General features: G+C 54.9%; 1 protein-coding gene across 7 annotated transcripts in view; it reads left to right on the top strand.

Annotated features, from left to right (window-relative positions):
* MYOCD (myocardin) overlaps positions 1–16,026 on the top strand; it is a 488,383-nt gene extending 472,357 nt beyond the window's left edge. For all 7 annotated transcript variants that reach the window (XM_050919226.1, XM_050919227.1, XM_050919232.1 and 4 more), the window contains 3 exons: positions 6,054–6,167; positions 8,526–8,583; positions 15,098–16,026. In XM_050919226.1, coding sequence (XP_050775183.1) covers positions 6,054–6,167; positions 8,526–8,583; positions 15,098–15,657 — 732 coding nt within the window. In that variant the 3' untranslated portion in view covers positions 15,658–16,026. The remainder of the gene's footprint in view (positions 1–6,053; positions 6,168–8,525; positions 8,584–15,097) is intronic.
* The last annotated feature ends 336 nt before the right edge of the window (positions 16,027–16,362 follow it).

Genomic DNA, 16,362 nt, shown 5'->3' with positions numbered 1-16,362 from the left:
CACATCCTTGCTCCCTGTCCTGCCTGGAAGCAGGAAGTGCAGCTGCCCCCAAAATGTATCAGTCTAGCAGAATTGTAAACTGGCCCATGTGAGCAGGACAGAGCACAAACCAGACTGGGCTTTCCCCTGCAGCTCGGGCACTCACAGAACAGTCTTTGGCTTGCGGCATGGGAGCCCAGGCTCAAAGCGCATGTGCAAATGGGAGTTTTCCAGGCAGAGCCAAGGGTTGCATCCCAGGAGCAAACAGGGCTAGCATGCTCAAAGTAGGGCAGTGGTGAGTGGAATAGCAACTGCTCCATCTCCTCTCACCAAGCTGTAGGCTGCATCTTTGTGACTCTACTAAAAGCAGTGCCACAGGTCAGAAGTCCCGTGTGCTTCTCTCCAACCTGGGCCAGCCAGCATACTGACTTCCTTGGCACCCTGGCAGAGAGCAGCAGGAGTGCCAGGGAGAGCTCCTCACCCAAGAGCCTGGGTGTGCTGCACAGGGTGTGCCCAGATACAGCCACCACTCCATGCAAGCTACCTCCTCTGTGTCTCCACCACACAGGCTGAGGTCAGAGTAGCTGGAAGGGCCAAATCCTGAGCACATGCAGTGACCAGCTCCAGTGAGTTTGCCAAGACCCTGGTGACAGTGGATGTGTTCACAGAGCTGCTCACGATCGATGGACAGTTAGGAACAAAATCACAGGAGCAACACGGGCAGCAGCAGTACAGCACAGGAAGAGGAGGGCAGCTCTGGGAATCCGGGCACGCAGGCAGTACAGTTGCTTTGGGGGTTGCTTCTCCAAATCCGGGGGGCACTAAGCAGGAATATTTTGGGGGACCACCTACACAACACTTACTAAAAAAGCAAATGGGGGGGGGCCTTGAGCTGCTTGGGGCCCTAAGCAATTGTTTAATCTGCTTATACCCAGTGCCGGCTCTGTCAGGGGAGACTGCACACCATTGCCAACCTCCAGGGATTAGAGATCATGAGTCAGCCCCAACCCCTGAGTCGCTCATAGCACTGAGGCTGTGTATTTGGTTTGTCGTGTGTTGTGCGCTCCCCTACCATTCCGGGGTGGGGGGGTGATAATCAGTGCTGCCAGTGCCCCCAGCTGCACTGGGGAGTGGGTTTTGGCCCCTGCTGCAGGAGCTCTCACCCCACACTGCCAGTCCCTGCCTAGCAGTGAATGCTTCCCCCCACCCACAGCCCCAACCCAGATTTCAGCCCCTCTCTGCTCCTCCTACAACTCTTCCCCCTCCCAGGCTTGGGGGCTGCAGCAGGGTCCCCTCTCCCTGTTCCAGGCTGGGCAGCTCCAGGTGCCCCTCAACCCCTCTGCCCTCGCCCAGGCGGAAGGGGCAAGGCAGGTGGACGAGAAGTGGAACCCTCCCTTCTCTGTTGCTCACAGGGGGAGAGGCAGCTGGGTTCTTTATCTCCCCCTCCCCTCCTGCTGGGGGGGGAGCGCTGCCTGCCACAGATCTGATTGGTGGGTGGCGGGGCAGGCAGCCAATCAGCATGCTAAAATTGCCAGGGAGTTGGAGCTCCTTGTCTTATCACAGATGGTTCCTGTACCAGCCAATCCTATAACAGCAAAAACATTGCAAGAGCTGGGGTTGCTGTGGGAGTGAGAGTGGGGTAGGGGCACTGTGGGGGTGACATGGGGTGCTGTGGAGTGACTCAAGTGGGAGGGCCACTGTGGGAGTAATGCTGGTAGGGGAGGGGGCTTGTGGGGTTGATGGGTGGGGGAGGGGGGAGTTATGGGTGCGACAAACCCAGGGGAGGGGACCCTGTGGGGGTGGCAGGCAGGGGGGGAGAGGGAAGCTATGGAGGTGACACAGGCGGGGGAGGGGGTTCTGCATGAGTGGCATGTGACGCCCCCCCTCCCCTCGTTCAGGGAGACTAGGCCCCTGTCCTGCCCCATCTGCCCAAGGCCTCCTCACTCTCACCCACCGGGGCCAGAGGAGTCCCAGAGGGCTGGCCTGCCCCACCCCAAGTGCCAACCTGCCCACCCAAGTCACGCCAAGTCTCTTCCCATCTGCCCAAACTGCCCTGAGTGCTGACCTGCCTGCTCAAGCCACTCCAAGCCTTGGACAACCAGAAGAGCTCTGAGCTCTGCTGGGTCCTAGCCCCAGGGCCATGGCAGGAAGCATTAGCGCAGGTTTGGGGAGGCTTAGCCTCCCCCAGCCTCCATTACACGCCACCCATGAAACCCTGTGGGGGTGACAGGCAGGGGAGGGCGAAGTTGTGGTGGTGACACAGCCAGGGGGAGGGCGTCCAGTGGCGGTGGCACAAGCAGGGTGAGGGTGCACTGTGGGGGTGACTTAGCCAGGGAGAGGGCACTCTGGGGGTGGCAGAGGAGGAGAGGGTGCTGTGGAGGTGACACAGGCAGGGGGACGGGGCATTCTGGGGTGACAGGGAAGCAGGGCACTCTGGGGGATGACTCTAGAAGCAGGACACTGGGAGTGACTGGCAGTGGGAGGGAGAAACTATGCAGGTTGCAAAGGGAACAGGAGACTGTAGTGGGTGAAACAGGGTGCAGGAGGGAGTGTTAATCTTGGTGAGAGCTGGGTACTGGAGGATGTGACACAGGCAGTGAGATTGGTGTAATACAGGAGGTGACGCAGGCAGCAGGAGCAGGGCAGTATTGTGGGGTGTCACAGGGAGCAGGGTTGTACTGTGGAGAGCAACAGAGTCGCAGCCAGGGAGTAGGTGTAACTATTGGGGTTCCTCTATACCCGCAAGTCCTAGGGTGCCAGTAGCCTGCCAGCCTGGAGGCAAGCGATGCTTCAGCAGCTAGGCCTTGTAGCCCAGCCTTGGAGGGTCCCACACCCACTCAGGCATGTGGCTAAGGGAAAGGGTTTTACCAGGCTGGCAGGGAAGGGGCGAGGTTGCAAATACCGTGAGCACGGGCGTGTACTTGGCGCGGTTTACCCCTGTCCCGGACACCTGCCCCTTCTGCGGCGTGAGGGAGACCCTGGCGCACGTTTACTTAGAGTGCGCCCGGTTGCAGCCCCTACACCGGCTCCTCATTAACATCCTTTTACGTTTCTGGCTGCACTTTTCCCCTCACCTCCTTCTCTACGCACTCCCTATCCGTGGCCTCACGAAGTCCCGGGACCTCCTGGTCAACCTCCTCCTCGCCCTGGCTAAAAAGGCCATCTACGCGACCAGAGAGAGGAGGTTGGCCGATGGAGACCCCGGCGACTGTGGGGCTTGTTTCCGATCAATGGTCCGTTCACGCATCCGGGCGGAGTTCCTCTGGGCGGCGTCCACTGGCTCCCTTGACGCCTTCGAGGAGCAGTGGGCGCTGTCCGGGGTTCTCTGCTCGGTGTCCCCGTCAGGTTCCCTCCTTCTGACCCTTTGACCTCACTCCTGTCCCTGTTCTTTTATTAGTTGTCCCCCGAACTCAGTGGGTTCTGTGGTCCTGTGGGTCCTCCCCTTAGGCTGGGGGGGGGGAATCTTTAGCAGTGGGCGGGCTTCGCCCACCCACTTCCCAGACACCCAATAGATACAGTTCAAACTGGGCAATAGCAGTGCATGAATGGGGCTCTTCAAGCCTCGTGCCTGGGGTGCCCTCTCCAGTCCAGTCTCTATTTCAGCACATAAGCATTTGGGGGTTACCAAGCCAGGCTTAGTTAGTGTCTCTCATTGGGCCACTCTGCACCGGCTCTCTGCCCAGCTGCTGTCGCTCCATATACGGCCCACACAAACCTGCACCCAGCTGTGATGTCCAGCAGCCACAGCCTGTTCCACACACAGCTCTGTCCCCTTACCTGGCCTGGGGGGAGGGGATGTACACTGGGGAATGAGCTGATGGGAATTGTCCTCTTCTTTGTAGCTCCATCACACAGGATTGTACCGCAGGGAGCTGGGTTGTACCATGGGGAGCAGCAGGGAATGGCACAGGTGGCTGGTTTGTACCATGGGGAGCGGCAGGGTCATGGCACAGGGAGCTGGGTTGTACCATGGGGAGCAGCAGGGTCATGGCACAGGGAGCAGGGGCACAGTGTCACCATTTTAATTTCCAAAGTGGACTCTAATCATCGCCTGTATTTTAAGGCCTCCTATATTTGCACTCAGGTCAGCTCTGCATGCCTAGCTGTGTGTGTGAATTAGGAGTGTCTGACTCTCCTGAATTGCATGTGAAGATGTCAGCGTTTGGGGGCGTGGAACATTTGCAAGCCCCAAATTTCCAATTGATAGCATTTGGCATTGTGGGTGGAGAGAGGCTGGGGCTGCATATGGGGTGCCATGGGGGGTACCTCACCCTACCTCTGCAGTTCCAGTCTCTGGTCACATTCTCTTCACGTGGCTAAAAATCAGACACCATAACCCAGGCCCACGTATAAACAATGTAACCAGGGCAGCTCTTCTGTCTTTTGAGCTCCCTGTTCCACAGCAACCCCCTCCTCTGCCCTGATGTGAGCGAGGCCACTGGAAAGGTTCTGAGCCTAACTCTGCTTGACGTGAGTCCTTCCCAGCTGGGGCGGCCTCTCAGATCTCCAGCTGGGATGTCACACCAGTGCTGGGGTCCTCACCTGAGAAGGGTGTGTATGACAGAGCAGCACTAATGACCTGTGCTCTCTGTGACATGGATTTGAGACATTCCTCTGGGTTCCCAGTTGGGGTGTTGATGGGTCACTCCTAGTGAAGAAGGAGTTCCAGCTGCTGCTGCTGGGATATGTGTACATCACTCCCACACTAATCAACACTCCCAGAAATAACACTGCCTGCCACAGTCATGCTGCGCCTTGCCATGATAACACCATGGGAACAAGGGAGAGAGGGCCAGCCAGCAGGGGCAGAGCAGTCTTGGAGTGAAGTAGAAGGAAAGGGAAAGGAATTTGTTATCTGCGGGGAGGGGGTTGATAGCTAATCTTTTCACAGATTCATAGACTTTAAGGCCAGAAGAAACCATTCTGATGTTGTCTGGCCTGCTGCATAACAGGCCGCAGAATGCTACCCAATCATATTCACTGGCAAGAACCCAGTACAAAATGAGCAGGTGTTCTAGCAAGTTTCCCTCAGAACTTCTGCCAAGAAACTCGTCTTTGAGTTGCAAGATTTCTGCTAGGCCAGTGTGTGAGCCCCTTCTAAGCAGAAGATCCCACTGGTTCTGTACATGCTCTGTGTCTGTTTTCTGGAGTGGTGAAAAGACTGCAGGATAAGACCCATGCAAGTCATTCCCTTGTGGCTTAATCCAGCCTCACAGTATTATTCTCACCACTTACTTAGGGCGGGTGATTGGGACATTTAAAACAGAATCAGTTTTTCCAGAAGTGAAAGGCAGGAGATTTCAGGCTGAGGGATCACGTATGACAGTTTTGCAAGGATGCCCTAACCCATGTAAACCAGATCTTCAGAGATGGTCCAGAGTATTGACCCTGTGCCTCTAGAGACCATTTGAGAAGGGGCAGTAGAGATGAGTGGTGGGGTTACTGCATCTCCTAGCTGGAGTATCATCCAGTGATTCAGATAACTGAGTCATACAACAGAATTTGGGTTGGGTGTCAAAAAACAAGCATTGCACTAATTAGCATAAGACCTGGTCAGGATCAGTCAGGGCTGCTGAAGTGTGAGAGGAGCGATAAGGGCAGAGGAGGTGAGTTCACGCACCAGTAACGTGGTATCTTTGGGACCTTGCTGTCTATGTTTGGCCAATATTTTTCACCAGCATATTATTTTGCCTGTTTTTGCTGTTCCTCTTGTTCTGGTGTAGGGACATTCAGAGCTGAGCTGAATGCAGGTGCTGAAAGACAAACTGCTCAGGGTCACCTCATGTTAAAATGCACAGGAACTGTGCATATAGACCTGAATGCTTTCCTCATAGCTAGGGGAACTCATAACTAGTCTCCTGAATCCATCTGTCCTGCCCACAGGCTTGATTTTTCCCTCACTTAGTCTGGTTTGGCACTGGTGTAATACCATTGACTCCAGTGGAGTTACTTCTGGTTTACACTGGGGTGAGAGGTGGCTTGGGCCCCAATTAAAGGGTAGAAAGAAAGGCAGAGAGGAGCATAACCTTTTGCCTGTGGATTGATTACATTTCCCTATATTTCCCCCCACGCAGATGGCTACGCAGGCAGGTCAAAAGTTTTCTATTCCATCCCCAAGTTTTTGTAAGTCAAGCCCAGCCCTCTCGGAGGTAAAGCAGCCTCCATCCTATGCGGATGCAGTGAAGCAGGTAACTGCATGGTTTTTATTTTCTACAGGAATAGGTTTTACCAGTTTGATCTTGTTCTGTTTTGATTGAGTTTTATGGAACTAGTGACTGTGGCAATTACAGCACATCGCCTGGTCTGTGAGTGAAGCAGGCACATTTGCTGTGTACGAGAAATAGCTTGAATTGACATTTTAGGCCTAAGTGCACAAAAGACATTAGGTGCCTAGAAGATCACTGTGATCCACAACACCTGAGTTGGAGGCCCACACTCCCTGTCCATTGAATGGGGAGAGTGAGGCGCCTTAGACTGCAGTCCACAAAAGCCAGCACACTAGGCATGAGCTGGCCAGTGGGAGAGGCCAGTGACAGGGGTATGTCTTGGCAGTAGGTGCCTATGCTGTCAGCAAGGATCCCAGAGGGAAGGAGAACAATAATAGCCCCTGAACTGTTAGCCTAGTGGTTAGGGGCCTTACCAGGGACGTGGAAAGCTCCTCTTTTGTATGAACTCTCCTGAGGGCCTGACCGGTAGAGACATAGGCACCAACTCCATGGGTGTTCCAGGGCTGGAGCACCCATGGGGAAAACTGGTGGGTGCTCTGCAGCCAAGCTCCCCGCCCCAGCTCGCGTCCGACTGTGTGCTGTCCCTGCTTCTCCCAACGCTTGCCTCCCACAGCTGTTTTCCGGAATAATAAGTTGTAGGGGGAGGAGCAGGAATGCAGCACTCTCGGGGAAGAGGCGGGGCCAGGGCAGGGATTTGGGGAAGGGGTTGGAATGGGGGCAGAGTCAGAGCGGAGCGGGGGGGGCACGAGCACCCACTGGCATCAAGAGAAGTTGGTGCCTTTGGGTAGAGGTGGGCAGCTTCTGAGCATACCTGTCAGATTGGGCCCTGCATGTGACTTAGACGGCCAAGCACCTCTCTTCCCCCAGTTTGTGAATTTGCCCCAGGACATAGGTGCGAAATCGGCACCCAGATGCCCACTGGGGGGGCAGATGCACACGCCTAGCAGCAGGAACACAGGCACTGGGGAACTTTTACTGCAAACTGTTAGGCGCTGAGTAACCCTAGGCACCTATGGGAGCAGCTGGAGTTTTGTGCATCGCAGTGGTCCAGAAACTGGGCCTTAGTTGCCTAATGCCTGTTGTGCATCCAGGCGTTAGCTGCTAACTATTGTCTCAATGTGACAGAAAAGCATCAGACTAGATTTTATTTGAATACTGTGCTGGTGAAAGGTGCTAGGCTGACAGCCCTGCAGACTGATGCCCTGGCCAAGCAGAGCAGAAGGGGCTAGTGATATGGGGAGCTCCAGTTTTTGGTGCCCAAGTTGAGACACCTCAAATGGATGTGAGCTCCAAGGGAGGAGAAGGGGAAACTCTGGAAACTTGGCCCTTTTGAAGTGTCCGAACTTGGGCACATCAAGTCCCTAGTCACTTTGGAAAATCTTGGCGTCCATAGTTAGACCCAGAGCAAATACAAACTTGGCCTGCTCTGTCCCCTGCCAGAGTGCCTCAGCCTTGTGCCTGAGGTGGAGAGGGTAGCTCAGTCTCCATAAAAAGCGACAAACAGTCCTGTGGCACCTTATAGACTAGTCTATAAGGTGCCACAGGACTCTTTGTTGCTTTTTACAGATCCAGACTAACTGGCCCCCCCTCTGATACTCAGTCTCCATAGTCCATTTCGTCCCTTGCATCGCATGAGACTGCAAACAGGGTGCCACTTAGTGCCAGCTGTGATGGTGGATAGTTGTTCCATTGGTAACTAGACTGAGATCACCGAACTCATCCCACGTGGGCCATTGGATAGCACTAAATATTGGCACATAATGGCTCGGGGACGAGGAGTCGTTTTGTATTTAAATCAAAGGAAACAACAGGGAAAGTGCATTTCGTCAGCAAGGCTCAGTAGGCCAGCAGGGGGATGAGGGCATAGGGGAGCAGGCATCTTGCTGGGGCAAGCACTGAGTGTGCTGGGCACAGGAGTCCCAGGGAGGCTGTATGCACCCAACTTGGTCCTCAGGCTCCTGAAGCCCAGCTGCAGAGCAGAGGCTGATTTAAATGGTTGTAGAAGATGGCTGTGCAGTGACCATGGAGCCTATGAGCTCAGTTCTACCTGCAGCTCATTGCTCACTAGCCACAGCAAATTAGCCAAGCACATCCACACTGCATGGAGAATCCTCTTGGTCCCAGGGATTCCCTTTGTCTTCCCCATCTCTGGATGCTAATCCCGGTCACACATTGGGGTTTCAGCATACTCTTCAGCATAGCATGGGATCTCACCTTTCCAGCACTCTAGGACTAGCAACGCTGCATCTTGTGCTCTGGCCCCTGGCCTGAAAAACTGCTTCTAACCCCCTGCTCTCCTCTTGTGGTGTTTTGCTGCAGCAGATGACTCGAAGTCAGCAAATGGACGAGCTCCTGGATGTGCTGATTGAGAGTGGAGGTAGGCAGAGATTTGATACCTTACACACAGTGCCCTTGCTGGAAAAGCATGCTCAGTGCCATGGTGATGAACATGGGCCCGTGAGAGCCCCACTGGAGCAGCCCTCTTTGAGGCTGCCATCTTGCATTGGCTTTCCTTGGGGAAGAAATGGCTGAGGCTGGTTTTAAAGCGTTGTCTTCCAATACACAAGTGGAGCAGTGCTTTGGAGGGGCCCTGCACATGTCCACCACTGCTGGGGAGTTCTGCTTTTAACAAATCCCCACTTGCATTACTGTAACCACTGTCCTGTGGAGAGCTTGTCCTGTGGTTATCAGCCATACCTGTTCCCTAGAGAGAGAGCTCCACCTGTGCCCATTCCCTAGAAAGAGAGCACCGCCCGCGCCCATTCCCTAAAGAGAGAGCACCGCCCACACCCATTCCCTGAAGAGAGAGAAACACCCGCTCCCGTTCCGTAGAGAGAGAGAAACACCTGCGCCCATTCCCTAGAGAGAGCACCGCCCACACCCATTCCCTAAAGAGAGAGAAACACCCGCTCCCGTTCCGTAGAGAGAGAGAAACACCTGCGCCCGTTCCTTAGAGAGAGAGAAACACCTGCTCCCATTCCCTAGAGAGAGCACCACCCACACCCATTCCCTAAAGAGAGAGAAACACCTGCGCCCGTTCCGTAGAGAGAGAGAAACACCTGCGCCCATTCCGTAGAGAGAGCACCGCCCACACCCGTTCCCTAGAGAGAGAGAAACACCTGAGCCTGTTCCCTAGAGAGAGAGCATGGCCCACACCTGTTCCCTAGAGACAGAGCACCGCCTGCGCCCGTTCCCTAGACAGAAAGCACCGCCCGCACCCGTTCCCTAGAGACAGAGCACCACCCGTACCCGTTCCCTAGAGAGATCATCACCCGCACCCATTCCCTAGAGAGAGAGAAACACCTGCGTCTGTTCTCTAGAGAGAGCACCTCACATGCCCTTTCTCTGGAGAGAGCACCACCCGCACCCGCTTCCTAGAGAGAGCTCCGCCCGCACCCATTCACTAGAGAGAGCACCGCCCGTACTCATTCCCTAGAGAGAGAGAGCACCACCCACGCCCATTTTCTAGAGAGAGAGCACCACCCGCACCCGTTCCCTAGAGAGAGAGCACCGCCCGCGTCCATTCCCTACAGAGAGAGCACCGCCCGCGCCCATTCCCTAGAGAGAGAGCACCACCCACACCCGTTCCCTAGAGAGAGAGCACCGCCCGCGTCCATTCCCTACAGAGAGAGCACCGCCCGCGCCCATTCCCTAGAGAGAGAGCACCGCCCACGCCCATTCCCTAGAGAGAGAGCGTGCCCGTTCCCTAGAGAGAGAGCACCACCTGCGCCCATTCCCTAGAGAGAGAGAGCACCGCCCACGCCCGTTCCCTAGAGAGAGCACACCGCCCGCGCCCATTCCCTAGAGAAAGAGAGCACCACCCGCGCCTATTCCCTAGAGAGAGAGCACCGCCTGCGCCCGTTCCCTAGAGAGAGAGCACCGCCCACGCCCATTCCATAGAGAGAGAGAAACACTTGCACCTGTTCTCTAGAGAGACAGCACCGCCCACGCCTGTTCCCTAGAGAGAGCACCGCCCACACCCGTTCCCTAAAGAGAGAGAATCACCTGCCCCAGTTCCATAGAGAGAAACACCTGCGCCCATTCCGTAGAGAGAGCACCGCCCGCACCCATTCCCTAGAGAGAGAGAAACACCTGCGCCCGTTCCCTAGAGAGAGCGCATGGCCCACACCTGTTCCCTAGAGACAGAGCACCGCCTGCGCCCGTTCCCTAGACAGAAAGCACCGCCCGCACCCGTTCCCTAGAGACAGAGCACCACCCGTACCCGTTCCCTAGAGAGATCACCACCCGCACCCATTCCCTAGAGAGAGAGAAACACCTGCGTCTGTTCTCTAGAGAGAGCACCGCACATGCCCTTTCTCTGGAGAGAGCACCACCCGCACCCGCTTCCTAGAGAGAGCTCCGCCCGCACCCATTCCCTAGAGAGAGCACCGCCCGTACTCATTCCCTAGAGAGAGAGAGCACCGCCCACGCCCGTTTCCTGGAGAGGGAGCACCGCCCGTGCCCATTCCCTAGAGAGAGAGAGCACCACCCACGCCCATTTTCTAGAGAGAGAGCACCACCCGCACCCGTTCCCTAGAGAGAGAGCACCGCCCGCGTCCATTCCCTACAGAGAGAGCACCGCCCGCGCCCATTCCCTAGAGAGAGAGCACCGCCCGCGCCCGTTCCCTAGAGAGGGAGCACCGCCGGCGTCCATTCCCTACAGAGAGAGCACCGCCCGCGCCCATTCCCTAGAGAGAGAGCACCGCCCACGCCCATTCCCTAGAGAGAGAGCGTGCCCGTTCCCTAGAGAGAGAGCACCACCTGCGCCCATTCCCTAGAGAGAGAGAGCACCGCCCACGCCCGTTCCCTAGAGAGAGCACACCGCCCGCGCCCATTCCCTAGAGAAAGAGAGCACCACCCGCGCCTATTCCCTAGAGAGAGAGCACCGCCTGCGCCCGTTCCCTAGAGAGAGAGCACCGCCCACGCCCATTCCATAGAGAGAGAGAAACACTTGCACCCGTTCCCTAGAGAGACAGCACCGCCCACGCCCGTTCCCTAGAGAGAGCACACCGCCCGCGCCCATTCCCTAGAGAAAGAGAGCACCACCCGCACCTATTCCCTAGAGAGAGAGCACCGCCTGCGCCCGTTCCCTAGAGAGAGAGCACCGCCCACGCCCATTCCATAGAGAGAGAGAAACACTTGCACCCGTTCCCTAGAGAGAGAGCACCGCCCACGCCCGTTCCCTAGAGAGAGCACCGCCCACACCCGTTCCCTAGAGAGAGAGAAACATCTGCGCCTGTTCCCTAGAGAGAGAGCACCGCCTGCGCCCGTTCCCTAGAGAGAGAGCACCGCCCGCACCCGTTCCCTAGAGAGAGAGAAACATCTGCGCCTGTTCCCTAGAGAGAGAGAGAAACATCTGCGCCTGTTCCCTAGAGAGAGAGCACCGCCCGTGCCCATTCCCTAGAGAGAGAGCACCTCCCACACCTGTTTCCTAGAGAGAGAGAAACACCTGCATCTGTTCCCTAGAGAGAGCACCGCCCATGCCCGTTTCTTGGAGAGAGAGAGCACCCCCCGTGCCCATTCCCTAGAGAGAGAGCACCATCTTCACCTGTTCCCTAGAGAGAGAGAAACACCTGCGCCCATTCCCTAGAGAGAGAGAGAAACATCTGCACCCGTTCCCTAGAGAGAGAGAGAAACATCTGCACCCGTTCCCTAGAGAGAGAGAGAAACACCTGCACCCATTCCCTAGAGAGAGAGCACCGCCCGTGCCTGTTTCCTGGAGAGAGAGCACCACCCATGCCATTCCCTAGAGAGAGAGCACCACCCGCGCTATTCCCTAGAGAGAGAGCATCGCCTGCACCCATTCCCTAGAGAGAGAGCACCGCCCGTGCCCATTCCCTAGAGAGAGAGCACCGCCTGCGCCCATTCCCTAGAGAGAGAGCACCACCCGCGCTATTCCCTAGACAGAGAGCACAGTCTGCGCCCGTTCCCTAGAGAGAGAGCACCACCCGCGCTATTCCCTAGACAGAGAGCATTGCCTGCACCCATTCCCTAGAGAGAGAGCACCGCCCGTGCCCATTCCCTAGAGAGAGAGCACCGCCTGCGCCCATTCCCTAGAGAGAGAGCACCACCCGCGCTATTCCCTAGAGAGAGAGCACGGCCCGCACCTATTCCCTAGAGAGAGAGAGAGAAACACCTGCACCCGTTCCCTAGAGAGAAAGCACTGTCCGCGCCTGTTTCCTGGAGAGAGAGCACCGCCTGCGCCCGTTCCCTAGAGAGAGAGCACCACCCGCGCTATTCCCTAGACAGAGAGCACGGTCTGCGCCCGTTCCCTAGAGAGAGAGCACCGCCCGTGCCCATTCCCTAGAGAGAGAGCACCACCCGCGCTATTCCCTAGACAGAGAGCATTGCCTGCACCCATTCCCTAGAGAGAGAGCACCGCCCGTGCCCATTCCCTAGAGAGAGAGCACCGCCTGCGCCCATTCCCTAGAGAGAGAGCACCACCCGCGCTATTCCCTAGAGAGAGAGCACGGCCCGCACCTATTCCCTAGAGAGAGAGAGAGAAACACCTGCACCCGTTCCCTAGAGAGAAAGCACTGTCCGCGCCTGTTTCCTGGAGAGAGAGCACCGCCTGCGCCCGTTCCCTAGAGAGAGAGCACGCCCTGCACCCGTTCCCTGGAGACAGAGCACCGCCTGCACCCGTTCCTTAGAGAGCTCTGTCTGTGCCCATTTTCCATGGAGAACAATGATGCTGTGTTGCTTTCTCAAGGGGCCCAGAGCTGTTAGTCACTGTGTGACCCCTCTGCTCCAGCTAGACAGAGATTTGCTGGGTTTAAGTGGCTAGCCACCTGAGAGAAACTTCTCAGGGCTCTGTTAGCCCTTACTTTGCCTTACAGATAACACTTGTTGCTCCGCAGTTCCTGAGCCCCCTCAGAAAGCATTCCCCTGGAACACCCAGCCCCTGCCATTGGCCACTCTCAGAAATTATACCAAGTTTGCTATCTCCAACTAAGAATTCACCGTTTGCTTAATATTACTGCTCAGAGTTCCTCATACGATCTAACAAAGAGAAGTTTATTAAGAAAGATAGAGATTTCAATGATATAAAGAAGGATAATGAAAACAGAAATGGTTACAAATAAAACAGAGTGTAACACACTTCTAAGAGACAAACATAACTTCAGCTAGTGAAAATCTTGGTCTCAGATAAGCAGCTTACCTAAAGCAACCACTCAGCACCACCAGCCACCAGGGCCAGGATCCAGCTTTCATGGATACAAAAAATGCTGTCCTTTTTGCTGAACTAAGGGAGACACCCTTCCTACAGTCCAGTAAGCCTTGGCACTGTATCCTTTGGAAGTGTGCCCCCAGATAAAAGTCTTCTCTGCTGTTTCCTCTCCAGGGAGCTGAAGCCAGGTAGCTTTCTTAGCCTGTTAATATGTTCATCCCATTTGCCTCAGATGCAAATGTAATTCCCATTGACATAGGCTTGCTTTACATCTGAGACCTATGCCGCCAGGTAAAGCAACATTCCTTTGTCTGGGAGAACCTCGGTTATCATCTCTGCCTGGTTACCTAGTGTAAACCTATTTTTAGCACATACATACAACTTCTTGAAGAACACCTGTACAGACATCTCATGATGCTTATGCTGACCAGTAGACTATAAGCTTTCATTTGATATCTCATATGACAGTCTTTAGAGATAAATACTATGCCACCCATGTGCTGGTTGCTATGACTCTGTCAGGCCTGGCAGGCATTGCTGACACACAGTAATGAACCACTAATGGCTTTTGTGTCACACAGTGCCCGTTCCCCACACTCATTTACCACGGCCAAGGCCCAGGCCTTTGGGGAACACTGATTATGCCCCTTGCCCACACATACGAGCTACAAAGAGGCATTATCTGCTCTGCTGATGGTGTATAGGGCCATTGTCTGTACCCTGTCCATATGCCAGTGCCTAGTGGGAAAGCATCATTGATGCTTAGCTGTCAGTTGGCTTCCATATTAGGTAATCAAGCTTTAAAAGCATCTCCGGTCACTTGCTCCTTAGAGGGGCTGTCTCCGTGTTCTCAGGCATTGCTGATTATAGTGTTCCATGAGTAGGCCTCGTGGTGACTTTGAAAGCTGAGCAGTTGAGTGCTGGTACTAGCAGGGCCCTATATGACATGGACAAACCAGGCCATAATGGGTTTTGGGGTGATTTGCCAAGAAAGCCAAGGACCCAGGTGTCCTGTTTACAAAGGGTCAGAGCAACATTCTGATCCTGAGTCACCCCAAGCCTGAGCATCAGTTGAGTCATCCAGTCTGTGCAGCACTTTCCCCCACATACCCTGGGCTGGCTCTCCTTTCACCAGTGAGACCATGCTGATCAGTGTCAGCAGCAGCAGTCCCAGCGCACTCTCTGTCCGAGCACTGCCGAGAGCTAACTAGGTCTCTCAGCAGAGGGTTGTTGCAAGGGGGCAGTTGCAGGAGGACAGTGTGATGGGTTTTCAGATGTCCCTGGGGAGCTCCTCCCATGCACAAGGGCAGCGTGGGGGACAGCACAAAGGCCTGTATTGGAAAATCAAACTCATGGGCAATGTAGGCTGGCATCCTTGGCAGGAGCATGACTGCAGATAAGAGGATAAGTAGTACAGGGCTAAGCCAAGAAGGGCCTTGTCACTGAAGACAGGCAGTTTGTGTTTGATAAGCTGGAGAAAAGGGAGCCGGTGGATGGAGGTGGAGTGTGTGTGGGGGAGGGGGAGGTAAATGGTGCAGGGAGGAAGGAAGTATTGCTGGAAGATGTCCGGTTTTGCACTGATAAGGTTGAGGGAACCCTGAGTGGAGCAGAACGGTGGGGTAGGCTCTGAGGGAAAGCAGGCTGTCAAAGCATGTGGCCAGTGCAGATGGCTCAGGCTGCTACATGGCATGGGTCTAAGCTCTCCACTTCCTTTTGCAAACAGAAATGCCAGCCATTGCCAAAGAAGATCGTTCCTGCCTCCAAAAAGTACCTCAGATAACGGTGTCTTCAGGGAACGCCAGCGCTTCACTTCCAAAGGCCTCTGCTCCATTTGAACATGTTTCCTCAACCCAACTCTCATTTGACCACTGCACTGGCAGCAATGACACTCACCTAGAAGTCTTATTAAATTCCCAGAGTCCCCTGGGAAAGGTCAGCGAGATCCCCCTCCTGAAAATGGGTGGTGAGGAGTCTCACTTTGAAGGGCTGATCGATGGGTTTTCCAGCAAAGTTGCAGATGAACTTCTGACATCCCAGGAGATTCCTCTCTCACCCATGGAGACCCAGCTGTCACCCTCCTCCGCTGAAGGCTCCGGTTTACAAATGAGTTTCACTGAATCGCCCTGGGAAACGATGGAATGGCTGGATCTCACCCCCCCCAGCTCAGCCACCGCCTTTGGCTCTTTCACCACCACCGGGCCCAGCCTCTTCAATATAGATTTCCTAGATGTCACTGATCTCAGCTTAAACACCACCATGGACCTTCACTTGCAGCAGTGGTGAAAGGTGGTGGCAATACAGATGGGGATGTACAGCAAAATCAGCCAACCACAAGTCCTTTCATTAAACAACAGAACCAACAGGAATTGAGTCCTGCTCAAAGGGCTAATGTGCCAACCAGTCAGGGGAAACTGGAGTATTTTTCCCAGTACATAATTCCTACCCTTTTTCACTGACTAAGAATTGTCAGCGCAATGAGGCTGACCCTTTATTTTTCACACCTATGTGGCTATTGATGCCTTTTAAAAATGAGACTTCTCTAAAACATTTTTTTATGCTTTTTCAGTTTTAGCAGCCGTTCACATGAGAACTGGAGTAGCTCGTGACATACTGTGTGGAAAAGAGACTTCACCTGGGAGGAAGCATGAAAGCATCCAGAACAGGGTCCAAGGCATTGCTACCGAAAGCCACCTCATCTCCTTCAAGAAATACTGCACGGCACATCTTAGCCATGGAGAAAGGCCCAGTTTGGTCAGAAGTCTTGTGGGCAGTCAGTGCCATGCTCTCTGCCCAACACAGTGGCAAAACACACTGCACTGTACAGCCTGGTCCACCTCACTCTGCTTCCTGTCTCCATTCCAGTGAGTCAGTGATCGGAAATGGTTCTGAAGCCAAGTCCCCATAGCACAGACAGCTGCTGTCCAGTCAAGGGCGGTGAGTTGTGCCATGTCAGAGATGTCCAGAACTCATGTGAGCACATCTCATATG

This window comes from Gopherus flavomarginatus, chromosome 12, assembly GCF_025201925.1.
Source record: "Gopherus flavomarginatus isolate rGopFla2 chromosome 12, rGopFla2.mat.asm, whole genome shotgun sequence".
Lineage (NCBI taxonomy): Eukaryota > Metazoa > Chordata > Testudines > Testudinidae > Gopherus > Gopherus flavomarginatus.
This window is presented reverse-complemented; position numbering and strand designations above follow the sequence as displayed.